This window comes from Stomoxys calcitrans, chromosome 3, assembly GCF_963082655.1.
Source record: "Stomoxys calcitrans chromosome 3, idStoCalc2.1, whole genome shotgun sequence".
NCBI classification, from domain to species: Eukaryota; Metazoa; Arthropoda; class Insecta; order Diptera; family Muscidae; genus Stomoxys; species Stomoxys calcitrans.
The window spans coordinates 62,112,319-62,131,543 of NC_081554.1; the positions used below are offsets into that span (position 1 = coordinate 62,112,319).

The 19,225-nt window shown below is 38.8% G+C and overlaps 1 protein-coding gene across 1 annotated transcript in view; it reads left to right on the forward strand.

The window, feature by feature from the left end:
• Positions 1-19,225, forward strand: part of LOC106081759 (TNF receptor-associated factor family protein DDB_G0272098) — a 233,085-nt gene that overhangs the window by 148,845 nt on the left and 65,015 nt on the right. The window contains exons 3-4 of the mRNA XM_013243949.2: positions 9,622-9,764; positions 13,581-13,862. Coding sequence (XP_013099403.2) covers positions 9,622-9,764; positions 13,581-13,862 — 425 coding nt within the window. The remainder of the gene's footprint in view (positions 1-9,621; positions 9,765-13,580; positions 13,863-19,225) is intronic.

A 19,225-nucleotide genomic window follows, 5' to 3' on the forward strand; every position in this document is an offset into this window, starting at 1 on the left:
GCATTCCCCAATTGAAGATTTTGGACCCAAAAAAGTCATATTTATTTTTACGGATTTCATAGCCATCGTGGCGCAGAGGTCATTATATTCGGCTATTAGGATTTACACCTGGTTTCGAATCTGGGTGAGAACGTCCGAAAAAAATTGTGTGCAGTGATCATCCCCTCCTAATGCTGGTGACATTTGTGATGTACTGTACCATTTGAAAAAATGGTATAGCATCCATGTAAAAACTTCTACTCAAAGAAGTTCCGCAATGCGCCAACCTTACCTAACCTAACCTTACAATCATTGAATTTCAAATTGCCTCGGTAAACATTCATTGATAATTGTGGGAAAAATTGCAATCTGGTTTTGATAGCTGCGAAATTTTCCAAAAGTGAACTTTTGGGACCTCTCAACATCATCGCATAAAGTGGTCTAGACCGAACTATTATCCGAATTATTTTTGTATCTTTGTCTGATCGCTATAGTCAGCCGGCCATCGAGTCGGATGCAGCTAATGACCACCAAAATTTTATTTAAAAGTGAGAAAACGGTTTCTTTAAGCTTCATGAAGTCATAATAAGCTATTCGGCACGATTCGTTGATAGGCTAGATCATCCACCAGTACCGAGGTGAATTATTTCCGTTCATCTGAATGAACCATAGTTCCATAGCTTCTTAACTATAGTAGCCTGTAATAAAAACTACCCCCAGCGAAATATCTAGTGTGCCTCTTATAACCATACATGCGAGTGGCACTCGCACTCGACCTCAAGTATCGTCTCAAGTATCCGATCGGAAACCTCTTTCCTTTCTTCTTGCTTTCCTATCGTCGCCTCGCTTATACAGCGATGGTATGAGCTGCTTTCATCCTCAATCCATTCTCCCTCATAGCCGTGGTGGCTGCCTCACACCTAATATGTATGTCAGTGGGTCGGATATCTAGAAAAGTCTCCAGTGCCCTAGTGAGAGTTATTCTCATCGCTTGGCATAGGCGGTCACTTGAGGTCGAGTTCGAGGCACTGCTGCCAGCGGCACAGTCTTGGATTGACGGAACGCTGGAACCCAGAGACTGGAACTTTAGACTGCCTGACCATAATACGGTCCTGCAGACAGAGATCCAGCCGATCACTTAATGCGTGAGGTGGTGTGGTACCAAAGCGAGGACGTCGAGAGTGAACATCTTTACGAACAGTAAAATGGCCATGAGGGCAATAACAAGCAGAAAGGTAAGGTGACGAACAGTTTTGGAGTGTAAGAAGTAGGATGGTACAATGCGCATATTTTCTTGCCGGGCCATAACGAAGTAAGGGAAATGAAAGGGCAGATGATTTGGCAGAGAAGGGCAGAGAACTGCTGTCAATAAACTTGGTTAACTCGAAACCTTTCGCGTCGACGCAGTGCGATTTAAGGGCGTGGGCGACGTACGCGCATGTAACACTGTGGAACAGTGAAACAGTCGGTAGGACGGCGAAAATCCTATGGGGTGACCCGTATCGTGAGGGGACGAGGCTATTACTGAAAGGAAGTAAGAAGCAGGTAAGTATTGGTTTTAGTATCATAACGGGACATATAGGACTACGAGCTCACTTATGCAAAATCGGTGCGGCAAGTGATAGCATGTGGCGAAGATGATGAAACGTTGGAGCATGTCCAATGTCATTGCCCGGCTTTCTCGGCTAAAAGACACCGCTACTTAGGTGGGGACACAATACCAGACATGAACCAACTTAGGGGAGTGCTATGGAAAACAGTTAAAGATTTTGTAAGTAAGCACGGAATTCCGGACTCCAAATTTTCTTTTTCGAGGTTACTTTTTAGTGTTTTTAAAGCGCACAACAAGCAGATTACTGGCTTAAATGTGTGTCCATAGTGGCATGGGGCGGATTAATATCCGCACCCTCTTTTCAACCTAACCTAACCTAACAACCATACATTTTTTCCATCACTCTGGAGGGCTGCTAGGTTTATTGTCTTCTCTAGTTTTATCTTCAAAAGTTTTTATTTGTTTGGGTGTTTGTTACCTTCGGAAATGGCTCTAAATCAAATCAAAAATGGTCTCCAAGGACTAATTTATTCTTAAGTTCGCACACACGAGCACTAGCGTCTATGTAAACGTGCATTAAGCCAAGGATCATTTCTATAAAGGAAACAAAGAACCATGGTCACAACGTCATCAACAACAGCAGTAACAAAAAAAAAAAAGCATCCATAAGTTAATGTATTACATTTAAAATCAATATGAGGCTTCTTTTTATTACATAGTCGTATATCTTTATTGGTAACAAAAGAATTCAAACGCACCGCAAAGAAAAGTATAGCCATAAAAAGAAAAGTTTGCTCCCATTTGGTTCCATTTGAACATTCATTATTGTGTGTTGGAAACTATTCTCCAAAGAATATTTAATTTTTTTTATTCTTTCTGCGCGTAGAAGTGAAAATTTTATGGAGTACATATGCTACGACGTTAGGGACTGGCAAATGGCAAGCATGATACGTGGCCTTGGTATGGATCTTTGGAATATATAATTTTATTTAAGATTTCTTTTGTACATATTTGATATTTGGTCATTAGACAATACAAAAAGGACACCTAAGGGTAAAATATGTCAATTTCTTTGGAACGTGGTAGTAAGACCGTTCAAACATTGTTTAAATGTTGTCGTTAAAAATCTCTGCATTTTATGGCGTTCGCCTGTTTTTTAATGACTGCCTTAGACATTATCAATTTTATTTTTACAAGTCGTTTGAGATGATTTAAGCTACATTTTTTAAATAGTTCCATAAAAATTCCATCGAAAAAAAAATGTGTAATACTAGGAAGTCAGAAGAATATAATTGCCAGACCAATGTGTGGCACAGGCTAAACATTTCAAAAATATATAGAGCAGCGTTACTGAAAAATCTCAATTTAAGTGAAAATCTAAGAAATTTTGAAATAAGCAAGTGAAGAAGTGGTAAGTTCTGCTGGGCCGAATCTTATATACTCTTCACCATGGATCGCATTTGTAAAGTTTTTTGCGCCGTATGTCTTCATAGGCAAACAAAAGATAATGGACAAAAAATTCTAAGCTATTGGAGCTAAAGGGTGATTTTTTTGAGGTTAGGATTTTCATGCATTAGTATTTGACAGATCACGTGGGATTTCAGACATGGTGTCAAAGAGAAAGATGCTCAGTATGCTTTGACATTTCATCATGAATAGACTTACTAACGAGCAACGCTTGCAAATCATTGAATTTTATTACCAAAATCAGTGTTCGGTTCGAAATGTGTTCATTCACCGTAACGTTGCGTCCAACAGCATCTTTGAAAAAATACGGTCCAATGATTCCACCAGCATTCCACAATGATTCCAGTGCATTTTTCGGGATGCATGGGCAGTTCTTGAACGGCTTCTGGTTGCTCTTCACTCCAAATGCGGCAATTTTGCTTATTTACGTAGCCATTCAACCAGAAATGAGCCTCATCGCTGAACAAAATTTGTCAAAATTTGAACACATTTCGAACCGAACACTGATTTTGGTAATAAAATTCAATGATTTGCAAGCGTTGCTCGTTAGTAAGTCTATTCATGATGAAATGTCAAAGCATACTGAGCATCTTTCTCTTTGACACCATGTCTGAAATCCCACGTGATCTGTCAAATACTAATGCATGAAAATCCTAACCTCAAAAAAATCACCCTTTATATCAGGTTATGGACTGAATCGAAGCATACTTTGTTTGGATGTTGGAGACAACAGTAGAAGTCACTGTGCAAAATTTAGGACAAGATTTGCTCCATATAGGGGCTCAAAGTGTAAAATCGGGAGATCGGTTTATATGGGATCTATATACGTTTATATTTTCCCCTCCTTATGCTGGCAACATTTGTGAGGTACTATGCCATGTAAAACTTCTCTTCAAAGAGGTGTCGCTCTGCGGCACGCCGTTCGGACACGGCTATGAAAAGGAGGCCCCTTATCATTGAGCTTAAACTTGAATCGGACTGCACTCATTGATATGTGAGAAGTGTGCTGCAGTTCCTTAGTGGAATGTTCATGGGCAAAATTTGCATTTGTATAAAGACCATATTTGGCACATATGTTGAAGGTCACAGAAGAAGTGATTGCCAAATGGGATAATAATTGCGCTCATTAGAGCCTCAACAAGTCAAAATCTGAGATATGTTTATATGGCAGCTATATCTGGTCATCGATTTAGACCATACTGGCCATAGTTGGTGAAAATCAAAACAAAACACCTCAAAAAAACCTTCTGCAAAATTGGATAAGAATTGCGCCTTCGAGAGGCCCAAGAAGTCATAATCCAAGATCGGTTAATATGGCAGTTATATCGTAACATGGACCGATATGATCCATTTACAGTCCCAACCGACATACACTTAAAAATTTCAATCTCCTAGCTTTATTCCTTCGAATGTTACCGTGCGTTCTTTACAGGTAGACGGACAGGCGGGCAGACGCTCAGATGGACAGACAGACAGCCAAATGGCTACATCGACATAGGATGCCAAGACGATCGTGAAAATATATATTTAGTTGCATCACAGGTCAATATTTTGATGTGCAAAAAATGGAATTACGAAGTTAGTATACCCTCATCCTATGGTGGAGGGTACAAAAAATGGAAGATCAGAACTGAAACTGGGAGATCATTCCATGTATATATCGTATCAAAATATTTTACAATATACAGGGTGGCTGATGAAAGCCGCTACCAAAAAAAAATGTAATAACTTTTTTTCTATTTAATAATAATAATTTAATAATTAATTTAATTAATTAATTAATTAATTTAATTAATAATAATTTAATAATTAATTTAATAATTTAATTTAACCAGTAAGGAAAAGGAAAAGTCAGACGGAGCCGACTATATATTACCCTACACCACCTGGTAAAAATGCAAATTTTGTTAAATTTGTCCATGAACACTAAGGAACAGGGGCAAACTTCTCACATATCAATGAGTGCAGTCCTCACAAATGGTGCCAGCATTAGAAGGGGGAAACCACCGCTGAAATTTTTTTTCTGATGTTCTCGCCAGGATTCGAACCCAGACGTTCAGCGTCATAGGTGGACATGCTAACCTCTGCGCTACGGTGGGCTCCACCTGGTGTACGTAGTAGAAACTTTCTCGAAATCTAGTCGAACTTTAATTTGGGTACCTATTGAAATATCAAATGGAACCTTGTAAGATTTTCCTACGATAGGACAACAAATTTGGATTTCCACACGCTTAAAAGGCCATATCGGATAAAAGATTATATGGGAGTTATATCGATATATATATAGATATATGAGACGTCAAATAGAACATCTCACGCCCTATATTGCAGAGATGTGGGCAAACTTGTAGCTTTTTTGGGCTTTTTGTCCAAAAAGTAATTGCGGATTTTTCATTGGCGTTGGCGTTGACAAATTTTTTCACAGCTTGTGACTCTGTAATTGCATTCTTTCTTCTGTCAGTTATCAGCTGTTACTTTTAGCTTGCTTTAGACAAAAAGTGTAAAAAAATTATATTTGATTAAAGTTCATTCTAAGTTTTATTAAAAATGCATTCAATTTCTTTTAAAAAATCCGCAATTACTTTTTGGGCAACCCAATATATACATTGGAGCTATAACTAAATCAGTACCGATTTTAATGATATTTTGCGCACATATTGGATCAAATAAAACGTCTCATGCAAAATCGGACGAAACTTGTGGTTTCTACAGGCTAAAGTCTATTTATGATGAAATATATATCGGGGACCTGTATCTAAATCTGAACCGATTTTTATGAAATTTTGCATACATATGAAGACGTCAAATAAAGCACCCCATGACAAATTGGGTAAAGATCGGACCAAAAGCCATAAAACTCCATATCGGATAAAAGATATATATGGGTGCTATATCTACATCTGAACCGATTTCTATGAAATTTTGCAGTCGCATTGAAACTTTAAAGAAAACTCTTTATGCAAAATTTTGTAGCAATCCGACCGAAATTATGGCTGCAATATCCGCAAAATTTCATATCGGATGAAAGTTATATATGAGAGCTTTATCTAAATCTGAACCGTTTTTGACGAAATTTTGCCTAAATATGAGAAAGTTGAATAAAACACCCCATGCCAAATTTTGTAAAGATCGGACTAAAATTGTGGCTTCTATGGCCTTAAAAGGCCATATCGGATGAAAGATATATATGGGAGCTATATTTAAATCTGAACCGATTTGTATGAAATTTTGCACATATATGAATAAAGCATCCCAAGACAAATTTTGTAAAGATCGGACCAAAATTGTGGCTTCTACTGCCTTAAAAGGCCATTTCAGATGAGACTTGTGCCAAAAAAGAGACTTGTGCAAAATTTCATGACAATCGGACAATAAATGCGACCTGTAACTTGATCACAAGAATACATGGACAGACAGACGGACTTAGCTAAATCGAATCAGGAAGTGATTTTAAGCCGATCGGTATACTCATCAATGGGTTTAGCTCTTCTCCTTCTGAGCGTTACAAACAAATGCACAAAGTTATAATACCCACTACCAGAGTAGTGATGTAGGGTATAAAAATGAGTCATTCAGTCTGGTCTACTAATTTGTATATACTCAAATCAAGACTTATGTCTCCTTGCAGTATATTCGAGTTCTTAATGCATTTGGTGTATGGCTACGTGGGCATTCAGCAAAGGTGCACTTGAAAGCGCTTCTACTTTTTGCTAGTGGTTATGCTATTGTCAATTTTCCTTAGAATATTAATCCTCAGGGAAATTGAATATCGTTTTAATTTTCTGTAATCTGATAGCATCTGCTGATATAAAAGATTTTCCTTCTTAGACTTAAATGATTTTCACATAATCTTAACTAAATGCAGAAATTAAACCGCGACAGTGCACTATGGCCTCAAATTGTCCTCAAGGAGGCTACAGAAGTAAAAATCCGCATTGCGTATTATACAAGAAGTTAATCGGAAGAAGAAGAGAAATCATTCTATACTGAAAATAATTTTGTATGAAAAATCTAAAATTCGATCCAAAGATCAGCAAACCTAATTCAATGGTGGTATATTTTCCAACTTTTTAAGGAAGCATTTCCTGTAAAATATTTTCCTTCATGTTTAGGATTTTTTATATTAAATTATAGTTTAATAACTCCTTAACTTTGCGTCTTGTTTTTAAAGACACAAATCTAAAATGAAGGTCAAAATATCGTTGAAATTTAGGAAACTGGGACAGAACAACAGTCCACCGTGGTTGAAGACGCAAAATAGCCTTACAAATAGGAGCGACTTTAAATAGGCAAAGATTCTGAGTAAAAAAATAAAATTATTTTTTAAAAAATAATAATTAAACAGTCTTCTATGAAGAAAAAAAAGTATCAACGGGGTTAGGTTCAAGTGGCAATCTGCCATCAGACTCACTTAGAAGGCACCTTGCCTTCTAGTTCCTACCGTTGAACCATCCAGACCGTTGAACCATCCAATGACAGCAAAGCAGGAGACCTCTTCAAGTCTAGATGAGGCCACATAGTTTTTGAATGAGGCCACAGCCCCCTCTTTGTGACCATCTATCATTCCTTGTCCTTCGGGCCTGGTTCTAAAAACTTAGATTACATGTCGCTAGAGGCATACTCACAGATTCCAATTTTCCTGGAATGTGTTATGTAGTTTCTGGTCTCGCTAGCTCGTCCGCTTTAGAATTCCCTGGGATATCTCTGTGGCCCGGCGCCAACAACAGGTTAATTTTTTAACTGTTCAGCCATCTCGTTGCTCAGCTCGTAGACCTCTTCAAGTCTAGATGAGGCCACATAGTTTTGGAAAGCTCACAGCCCTCTCTTTGTGACCATCTATCATTCGTTGTCCTCCGGGCCTGGTCCTGAAAACTCAGCTTACATGTCGTTAGAGGCATACCCACAGATTCCAGTATCCCTAAAATTTTTTAGGTAGTTTCTAGTCTCGCAAGCTCATCTGCTTTAAAATACCCTGGAATATCTCTGTGGCCCGGCAACAAGAACAGGTGAATTTTTAACTGTTCAGCCATCTTGTTGAGAGATCTGCTACACTCGAGGGCGATTTTTGTGTTCAGACATACGTTCTCCAGAGATTTAATGGCTTCTTGGATGTCTATGAAGATATTTATGCCAATTGTCGTTATGACATTATATCAAAGCCATTCCACCACTTCCCTTATTGCAAGCATTCCGCTTGATACACACCAGTTCTAAATCTTTAGAGTTCACCCCAAAGCCCACCTGGTCGTCTAGTTTGGAACCACCCGTATAAAGTTCTATGTAACTTCTGTCACCAGGGATATCGTAGTTCCTATCGGATCTATCAGGAATAGTGGTACAGTAATTTCTATCAAAAAGCGGCTCAGGTAGAGTATATTGTCAGGAACATCGGATATTGTATGAAGCATAATACAGTGTCCGTAGCCATGGCCAATGAGAAAGCTCCCTTAACCTTACGGCAGTGGTCGCTGCAATTTGTCTAGCCACAATGTCCAGAGGCATTAAATGTAGCATTAAATTCAATGCATCAGATGGTGTCGTCCTCAGTGCGGCTGTGACGTATAAACAAGCCATCCTTTGGATTCGGTTAAGTATTGAGCAGTAGGTGGATTTTTGAAGCGCCGTCCACCGGATCACAACACCATATAGCATTATAGGTCTGACAACTGGAGCACATACCCAAATGCATGACCCGTGGTCTAAACCCCCAACTTTTGCTAATGGCTCTCTTGCAAGTGTAAAGGCAAGAATGGCCTTTCTTGCTTCTTCCAAAATGTTGGATTTGAAGTTCAATTTCCTGTCCAGCAAAACACCTAGGTATTTTGTGCTTTCTGTAAATGAAACATTCTCTCCTCCCAAGGAGACAGATTCTACTATAGGCAACTTTTATCTTCTACTGAAAAGAACTACTTCTGTCTTGCACGGATTTATACCTAGACCACTTTCGGTAGCCCGCTTCGCTGTTGCACGTAAAGCTTCCTGCGTTATATATCTTAGAGTGCTGGGAAACTTTCCCTAACCGCAAATGCAACGTCATATGCAAACGCGACCACTTTTACACTTTTTTCTTCCGGAGACAATCATATATTGTTAATGGCTATAGTCAAAAGTAGAGGAGACAGTACACCTCCTTAAAGTGTTCCTCGGCTGACTCATTTTTTTAGATCCACAGATCCCAAGACTGGTACCACTGCATTGATTTAGACCAGTCCTTGAGTACAGTTAAAACATTTAACAATTTTTTCCTAATGATTTTTGCCATAGTATTCCATTGTGCATTAGATAACATTCTACACAGAAGTTTGAATTTAAGTAAAAAAACGTTTACAGATTAAAAGTGTCTCAAACAAAAACAACACAAGTAAATGTTCTTTTACAAAAAAAAAACGTAAGAACAAAAATATCTTAAGGCAACTATTTATGTTATTTACAAAGAACTGTGTCCAGAGTCAAATACAACTTGATTCCAAGTTAATGATAATGATGATGATGTAACATTGAAAACAGATGTCTCTGTTCCCAAGAGTTCAGGGCTTAACTCTCTTAATGAAATTTTATAATTTTCCACAAGATGTTTTCTTAACTAAATACAAGATATTATTTTTTTCTGTCTTTCTTTTCAGATATCTTCCGTCGTTTCAGTGCTCGTCTCTTCCCCACAACTTTGTTGGGACGAGGTGATGACAGTGATGAGGCTTCCGGCTCTGGTGGTGTTATTTCAACCAATTTTGATCCCAAAAAGGGCAACACCACATCCACAGTTAAGGTTTGTATTGTCAAACAAAGGACAAAGTTAAAGAAGAGAATTAAGAATTTAAAACGTTGATATTGAATTAGAAATAACGAGTAGATGTGTGTTCAGCACCTGGGGAGTCACTACTACTAATATGCAAATTTCCCCATGAACATTTCACTAAGGAATCAAACTTCCCACATATAAAACATCTAACATATCAATGATTGCTGTTGTTGTTGTATCAGTGTATTGTGTTCTATCTTTCATCTGCTTGATTCTGTTGAGTATCCAGAATTAGGAACTCTGCACCCACAGGAATCTGCGACCCAGACCCAGATGGGTTTGGCTGGGCTATTAAATAGGTGACATGTGTCGTGTGGTCCATTGTCACAATCGGGACATACATCCTGCATGTTGGCATAAGTCCTTGTTTTGTAGGAGTCATCATCACAAGATGATGATTTGGATGATCTCTGCGATAACAGTTCAGAAAATATCGCTCAGGCAGCATGTAGTTATGTCTTCACATGGGTAGGATCTTTGTCTCCTGATGGAGGTGGTTCCTGTGAGAACTGAGGAGACAGTCCGTCGCAGTTCAATGAGCGGCATTCTGACAGATCTGTATATCATTCCACTGCGTGTCACAGAGCTGGCGAAACTACACTTGCGCTATACAACTAACCACAAACCGGCCAATTGTTTTGTGCGTGATCAAAACGGTCTCATTGGCAGCACTCCAAGTGCTGTCGTCAAGTGACTTGAGGACCGACTTTATGGCAAATTGCTATGGCATATGAGGAGAAGTTGTAAGAGCTGTCAAATGTGTCAAATGTGCCACCTTGTGTCCCAAGTATTTAGGGACACAAGGTGGCTGATATCTTCAGATTTCTTGCAGCGAAATAAGAGGCAAGTTCGCTGAGGTAGACGTTTAACCTATCCCACAAATGTCATCAATGGGTCGAGCGCCTCATGCCATGATCGTACAATCGTCCGTATAGGATACGATCTCTATGCCGTCTGTGGGGGCATGGAATGGAGGATAGGTAAAGGTTATACAGTGTCATAGGTATCACCCCGCCTTGGGAATTCCCTGTGTCACTCTACGGTTTTTCTCATCCCTAAATTCCACAAATGACTGGCGACCACACAGATAATTCGCGACCCAGAGTTTCAGGCAATCGTCCGCATAAGATACGATCTCTATTCCGTCTGTGGGGGGATGGAATGGAGCATCGGTAGAGGTTATACAGTGCCATAGGTATCATCCCGCCTTGGGAACTCCCTGTGGGAACTGTACGGTTTTTCGATTTCTTATCCCACAAATGACTGGAGAGCACACAGATAATTCGCAACTCAGAGTTTCAAGCCTGGCTGTAGGCAGGTTTCAGCGAAGTCCTCCAATAGTTTAGTATGGCTGACCGTGTCGAATACCTTTGATAGGTCCACTGCCTCGAGGATCGTCCAATCACAGGGCCTGGGCTTGATTGAAGCCGCGGCAAGTGTGTAATGGCATGCAAAGCAGTTATTGTGCTGATCCATACTCAGAACAGTTATTGAAAGTCATAACAAAACACCTAGTGCCGAATTTCAGCCAAATCGGATAGGAATTGCGCCCTCTAGAGGCTCAAGAAGTCAATATGTCAGATCGGTTTATATGGCAGCTATACCAGGCTATGAACCGATTTGAACCATATTTACCACAGTTGTTGGAAGTTATATCAAAACACGTCATGTAAAATTTGAGCCAAATCGGATAGGAATTGCGTACACTAACGGCTCAAGAAGTCAAGATCCCAGTTCGGTTTATATGGCAGCTATATCAAAACGTGGACCGTTATAGCCCATTTACAATCCCAACCGACCTACACCTATAAGAAGTATTTGTGCAAAATTTCAAACGGCTAGCTTTACTCCTTCGAAAGTTTGCGTGCTTTCGACAGACAGACGGACGGACGGACGGACAGACGGATGAACATGGCTAGTTCGACTTAAAATGTCATTACGATCAAGAATATATTTACTTTATGGGGTCTTAGACGAATATTTCGAGGAGTTACAAACAGAATGACGAAATTAGTATACCCCCATCCTATGGTGGAGGGTATATAGAGGGGATTTCCAGAGGGAGCATTATTGAAGCACGGATAATAGAGCGAAAGCACGGTTCATAGAGGTTCAAAATCTAAAACACAGCATGCCGGTTAACAAGTCCTAATGGTGTTTTATGCACGCACCTGCCACAAAGGCTTAATCCTGCAGAGCTCTTAACCCCGGGTGAAAACGATGCGTCTACCAACGCCCCATTACATAGCCGAAACTAGCATGAGTACCAATTCGAGTTCACGTTGTCTGGATGTGTCCTCTCCCTCGGTTAGGAGCAGAGCACTATCCAAAACTCTTTACGTTCTATGGGTCACGGCACCGGGGTGAGTACATGCAACTCCACACCGAGCATCGAAATGCCCTTCCTGCCATTTTAGGTGTTAAACCACAGCTACCACGTTGCTCCCAACTGGGGCCTCACCAATAGTTAGACTGAAACCAAAGTTCCGTGGGCCCCAACTCCCGTGGTACCAGATTAAGGACACTAGTTCCATCACGTAGTCCAACTACTACCAGTTGAACTCCAGACAGTTCCGGACTGGTCACCTTATGAGATGATGCAAGCACCATCCCTTAGCAACACTTCATTCAGACACAGTCAGAAATCAGGTGGCATAACCCGAAATGACCAGGAATGCCACCGAAACATTCACACCCACAGTATACAGTATGTTAGTCACAAGGAATAACATCGACATTGTGTTAAAACTTTCAAAACGTCAGAAATCCACACACACCTACTCGACCAGCTCCAAGACTTTATGGTCCAGCCATCTTCTGCACACCGACTCAGCTCGATGCAGCCTACTAATTGCTCATCCATACATCATCATTTCGCTTCACCCGTCCATCACCACATCCATCCACTCACGACCAGCTCCGAAACTTCTTGGTCCAACCATACTCAGCTAGCAGACTCAGCTCGATGCAGCCTACTAACAGCTCATCCATCCATCGTCCCTTCGCTTAACCCGTCCTCCGACTCAGCTCGATGCAGCCTACTAATTGTTCATCCATACATCATCATTTCGCTTCATCCGTCCATCACCACATCCATCCACTCACGATCAGCTCCGAAACTTCAAGGTCGAACCATCTTCAGCTAGCAGACTCAGCTCGATGCAGCCTACTAACAGCTCATCCATCCATCGTCCTCCGACTCAGCTCGATGCAGCCTACTAATTGTTCATCCATACATCATCATTTCGCTTCACCTGTCCATCACCAAATCCATCCACTCACGACCAGCTCCGAAACTTCATGGTCGAACCATCTTCAGCTAGCAGACTCAGCTCGATGCAGTCTACTAACAGCTCATCCATCCATCGTCCCTTCGCTTAACCCGTCCTCCCTGCCCCCCTTCCTTCCATCCCCATCCTACTCCACATCACTACGTTTATCAGCATTTTTTGCCACATAGTGTCGTACCCAAGAAATCCCAAAACAACACGATCCCTGGGTACTTTTAATATTCCACTTTAGAACGTGGTGAAGAGCTATAATATTATTTTCACCTAAATGGTCCCCCGTGGGGGAGCATGCCGATTGACAGGGGTAACCTCTTAATAGATTCCCGGATAATCGAGGTTTAACTGTACCCCAAAAATGTCGCCAGCATTAGAATGGGATAACCAACGCTAAAAAATTTTTCTGATGTTCTCGCCTGGATTCGAATCTAGGAGTTCAGTGTCTTAACACTTTTTTTATGAAATTTTCATTTCCATATAATTTTTCCGCCCACAGGTTGTCGATGGCCACAAAGTAGAGGTTAATGAGACTGTCTATGGTGATGAGCACAGTATCTTCAAGGTGCGTGTAGTTAATGTACGTCCTTTGGAAGAAGGTGAAACTGTAGAAGAGACTGTCCAAACTGGTGTTGGTGAAGCCTCAAGCGACAACAAGCCGGTAACATCCAGCCCAGCAAAGGCCGCCGATAGCGAAGAGGATGATGACGATGAACGCCGCGAACCTTTGGCAAAGAAACCACTCGATAATGAAATTGAACGCAACATCGATGATCCTGAGGTAAAATATTAAAGTTGACATATTTTTTTTGTATATTCTTCTGGTGTACCTTACAAGGTTTGGTATAACCATTGGAATAGTAAAATTCAAAACTATAAACATTTGTAATTATTCTTTAAAACAAACCAAATACTATTACAAAAGGAATGCTGATCTATCTAAAAGTGGTTATGGATGTTTTTTAGTACTCTAAACTTTTGTAGCTCAATGGAAATTCTAAACCATTTTTTCTTTGTAACTATAATGAACAAACAATAATAATATTTTCCTCTTTAGAAAACAAATGATCAAGTTTTTGCTTGTATTTTAATGCAAATATTACCTACTTGTTATTGTAATTATATACATGTACATGCCTATTATATTATCTAAATACTTACTTACTTACTTACTTATATATTATATAACATAATATAGTTTGTTTTTCCTAACTCACTTGTATAAAATATAAACATAACGTTTTTCTTCAATTAACATTTTATCAAAACAAAAGAAAATTCAACCTTTATGAAAATGTTTACTACTATATGCGGTAATCTTGCTTTAATTGGCTGTTTTAATGCGAATTCGAATGGCAAACACTGTTCTATACTTACATGAAAACCTCAAGCGGGAGTAAATAACAAAGAAGAGGTTCAAACGTTTTGCTTTCCTAAGAAAGAAAATTGGATAGTATTATCTAAAATGCTTACATATTTACCACCAATTAGAGGTTTAATTTCAACTTCTACTTCTTTGTGTTTGCTATAGCTCCCTTTCCCATTGTAAATTTTGTTCAACCCTCTATGCCTCTATAAACTAACATTGTAATTTATATCTACAACAACATTGTATGATTTTTTTTTTTCTATTTTCCAAATAAATTTTAATAAAGCATAATATCTTCTTTTAATACTGTTTCAATTTTCATTGTTTAAGAAATCTTAGCAATTGTTGAAATTAATTTTTAAATTTAAAAGGCTTCTAAACATGTAAATATGGCATCTCTTTTGTTTATCATTACTCTTTTGTTGCTGTTGCTTATGAACCAATTTTATTTTGAATAAGATGGAAACTCTATACACTTAACTCTTCATGTAAATAAGGATGCATCAAAATAATGTTTCAGCTACAAGTCAATATTTTTCTTTCTATGACTACAAACATAAGATAAGTGGTATACTTAATTAATTATTCTGTTCCGTATGTCCACAAATATATTATAAACCGTCGTACAACTTAAACCATTGTCTGGGAGTCCACTAAAACCATGTAAGGGGGTCTTATGGGACTAGAGATAAGGCAGAAAATTGTAAAGGGCCCGCCACAAGGGGGCTCTTCATCGTCACTCATATGGGTGACAAGCATAAAAAAACCTATTACACATCCTTACTGAGGAGGGATTTTAACCCATCTGATAGTCAAACGACGTTTTAGTACATCTAAGGGGTAGGCATCCGAATCAGTTAGGGACAAGGGCGGAAAGAGTCTTGGAGGTGCCATACAACAGGAAATCTGCTTGCTCATGACGAAGACTAAGGTGGGCCAATTTGATGCGCCATGTTTCCTCGAAATGATTTTCATACCCGACAAGGTCATATACTAAAAAGTGATTCTGGACGTCATATATTAAAAGGTGATTGAACTGGAAGTGTCACATTCAGGAGCATACTGAAAAGGCTCACACACACCAAAGAAATAAGTCTGCTGATATCAGCTAACACTGTCTGCTGATACACAATTAAAAATTTATAACTTTTGAATGAATCCATGCAAAAATGTTTAAACTGCTTAACAGCAATTGGGCCATTTGCTATATATTAATAAAAACAAGTAAAAAGGCATTAAGTTGGGCCGGGCCAAACTTTGGATACCCACCACCTCGGGTTTATATGAAGACCCCCTTTCGTCACAATCCGGTGAAAATTGGACAACTTTAGCACTCAAATTTGGCAAGGACATTGAGTGGTCTAATAAATACAAGCCACTATTCAATTTTGTAGAACAAAATATTGGTCTTTTTGGCAGATATATCCAATTATAAACCGATCTGAACCATATTAAGGTCGGATATTGTGAGGCTCAGAAAAACTCACTGTTTCAAATTTCAGCGAAATCGGGTAATAAATAAAGCTTTTATGGGCTTCAGTCGTCTTATCGGCAGATCGGTCTATATGGCAGTTATATCTAGATATAGTCCGATCATAACTACATTTGGGTCCTATGTTAAGAGGCGTAAAACTCCTCAATGTTTAAAATTTCAGGGAAATTGGTTAAAAAATAAAGCTTTTATTGGCTTTAGACCCTAAATCGGCAGATCGGTCTATATGGCAGCTATATTTAAATATAGTCCGATCCAAACCATACTTGGGATGGATGTCAGGAGAACTAAGACTAACCATTGCTTCATATTTCAGCGAAATCTGGTAATAAATAGAGTTTTTTTGGGCTTCAGACCCTTTATCGGCAGATCGGTCTATATGGCAGCTATATCTAAACATAGTCCGATCTGAACCACATTTGGGTCCTATGTTAGAAGGCGTAAAACTAACCAATGTTTAAAATTTCAGAGAAATCGGTTAGAAAATAAAGCTTTTATGGGCTTTAGACCCCTTATTGGTAGATCGGTCTATATGGCAGCTGTATCTTAATATAGTCCGATCTGAACCATATTTAGGTCAGATGTCGGGAGGCTTAAGATTATCCTCTGTTTTAGATATCAGCGAAATCGGTTAAAAAACAAAGCTTTTATGGGCTTTAGACCCCTTATCGGCAGATCGGTCTATATGGCAGCTGTATCTTAATATAGTCCGATCTGAACCATATTTGGGTCAGATGTCGGGAGGCTTAAGATTACCCTCTGTTTTAGATATCAGCGAAATCGGTTAAAAAATAAGGCTTTTATGGTCTTTAGACCCTTTATCTGGAGATCGGTCTATATGGCAGCTATACCTAAATATAGTCCGATTTAATCCATATTCAAATCAGATGTCAGGAGGCTTAAGGTAACCATTTGTTTCAAATTTCATCGAAATCGGGTAATAAATAAAGCTTTTATGGTCTTCAGAACCTTTATCGGAAAATCGATCTATAAAACAGCTATGTCCAAATATGGTCCGATTTGGCCCGTTAAATTCTTGAACGGGCCATATCGGACCATATCACGAACACATTTTTATAGACCGATTTTCCTATAAAGGGTCTATTGCCCATAAATGCTTTATTTTTCATCCGATTTCGCTGAAGTTTGAAACAGTGAGTAGTTTTAGGCCTCACGACATCTGACCCAAATATGGTCCATATCGGACTATATTCTGTCGATAATGGGTCTGAAGCCCATAAAAGCTTTATTTATTATCCGATTTCGCTGAAATTTGTCCAGCGTGCATCAAAAACACGCATCTGTGACAAATTTCAGCTCAATATCTCAATTTTACAACTGGCGGACGGACATCGTTAAATCGTCTTAGAATTTTACGACGATCCGAAATATATATACTTTGTAGGGTTGGAAATTGGTATTTCGATGAGTTGCAAACGGAATGACTAAATGAATATACCCTTCCATCCTATGGTGGTGGGTATAAAAATGATTTTGGACTGTTGAAACTCAACCGGAAGCATTACAATCAGGAGCGTACTGAGAAGGCTTAGATGTTGTAATCTATATACAATAGATAGGCCGAAAGCTCTAAATTGGATCTGAATCCGAGGTTAGTCCACTAGCTTTACAGGGGCGAGATTAGGTCCATACTAACTTAGGCCTCAGTTGTTTGGTGAAAGGCAATGGAGATAAGGTGTAGCATAAGCACAATAGGTACAAAAGGATCAGTGAACATGTTGTATTACTACGATTTTGAAGACTATACACGATATCCAAAGCGCAGACATTAGTATTATGACTTTTTGAGATTTTCTTAAGAATTATTTTCTGTTGAACGATTGAATGATTTTTGCCTATTATGACTAAATAATACTTGGCACAATTGTTGGAAGTCGTAACAGAACACCGTATGCGAAATTTCAGCCAAGTCTGAAAAAAATGCGGCTTGTAAGGACTCAAGAAGTCAAATCGGGTGATCGGCTTATATGGGAGGTATATCAGGTTATAGACTCATTTAGACTGTACTTGGCACAGTTGTTAAAAGTCATAACTAAACACCACGTACAAAATTCGGCTGAAATTGTGCATAAAGTTGTTTGTTATTACTTTAAACAACTGTGCCGAGTGTGTTTCAAATCCTTCCATATAAACCGATCTTGGATCTTGACTTCTAGCCTTTCGAGGCCGCAAGGCCGCAATTCTCATGCGAATTTGCTGAAATTTTGCACAACGACTTCTACCATGAATTTCAACATAACCAATATGTCCAACATGTCCAATATAGTCTTAATCGATCTATAGCATGATACAGCTCACACATAATCCCATCTTCCGATTATGCGATTATGTTTAATTTAATGGATTCTTGTTAACTTTACGATTCGTCTTCGAATTTCGAACTGCGGAATGCTTGAAAATGTTTTAAATTCGAATAAATGAAAGAGTTACAACGTTTTCGAACTTAAAAATGTCCTTGAAATTTTTAGGACAAAATAAATCGGTTTTTACGATTTTTTTCATAGAAAACTTTGGAGTATTGATTCAGCCAGCACCATTACGGAAAGAGCTTTACTTTACGAATCCAATGGTGTTTTCAGAATTTCGGAATTCGAGAATCATGGAAGTGACAGCATTTTCGAACTCACGCAGTGTTTTTTTGAATTTTTCGGACACCAATTATGAGTATCGAGCAAAACCACATTTATTTGCCACATACTTCACTTCTGTATACTCAACTCAAAAAAAAATTTCGCATCAAAAATTTGAAATTTTGGTAAGGCTACCCCCTTTGGAAAAAAATGAAAAAAAAAATAAAATGTTTAATTTAATGGATTTTTGTTAACTTTACGATTCGTCTTCGAATTTCGAACTGCGGAATGCTTGAAAATGTTTTAAATTCGAATAAATGAAAGAGTTACAGCGTTTTCGAACTTAAAAATGTCCTTCAAATTTTTAGGACAAAATAAATCGGTTTTTACGATTTTTTTTCATAGAAAACTTTGGAGTATTGATTCAGCCAGCACCATTACGGAAAGAGCTTTACTTTACGAATCCAATGGTGTTTTCAGAATTTCGGAATTCGAGAATCTATGGAAGTGACAGCATTTTCGAACTCACGCAGTGTTTTTTTGAATTTTTCGGACACCAATTATGCGGTTGGGAGCTTGTTTTCTGAAGAAAACACTCGAGTATCGGGCAAAACCACATTTATTTGCCACATACTTCACTTCTGTATACTCAACTCAAAAAAAAATTTCGCATCAAAAATTTGAAATTTTGG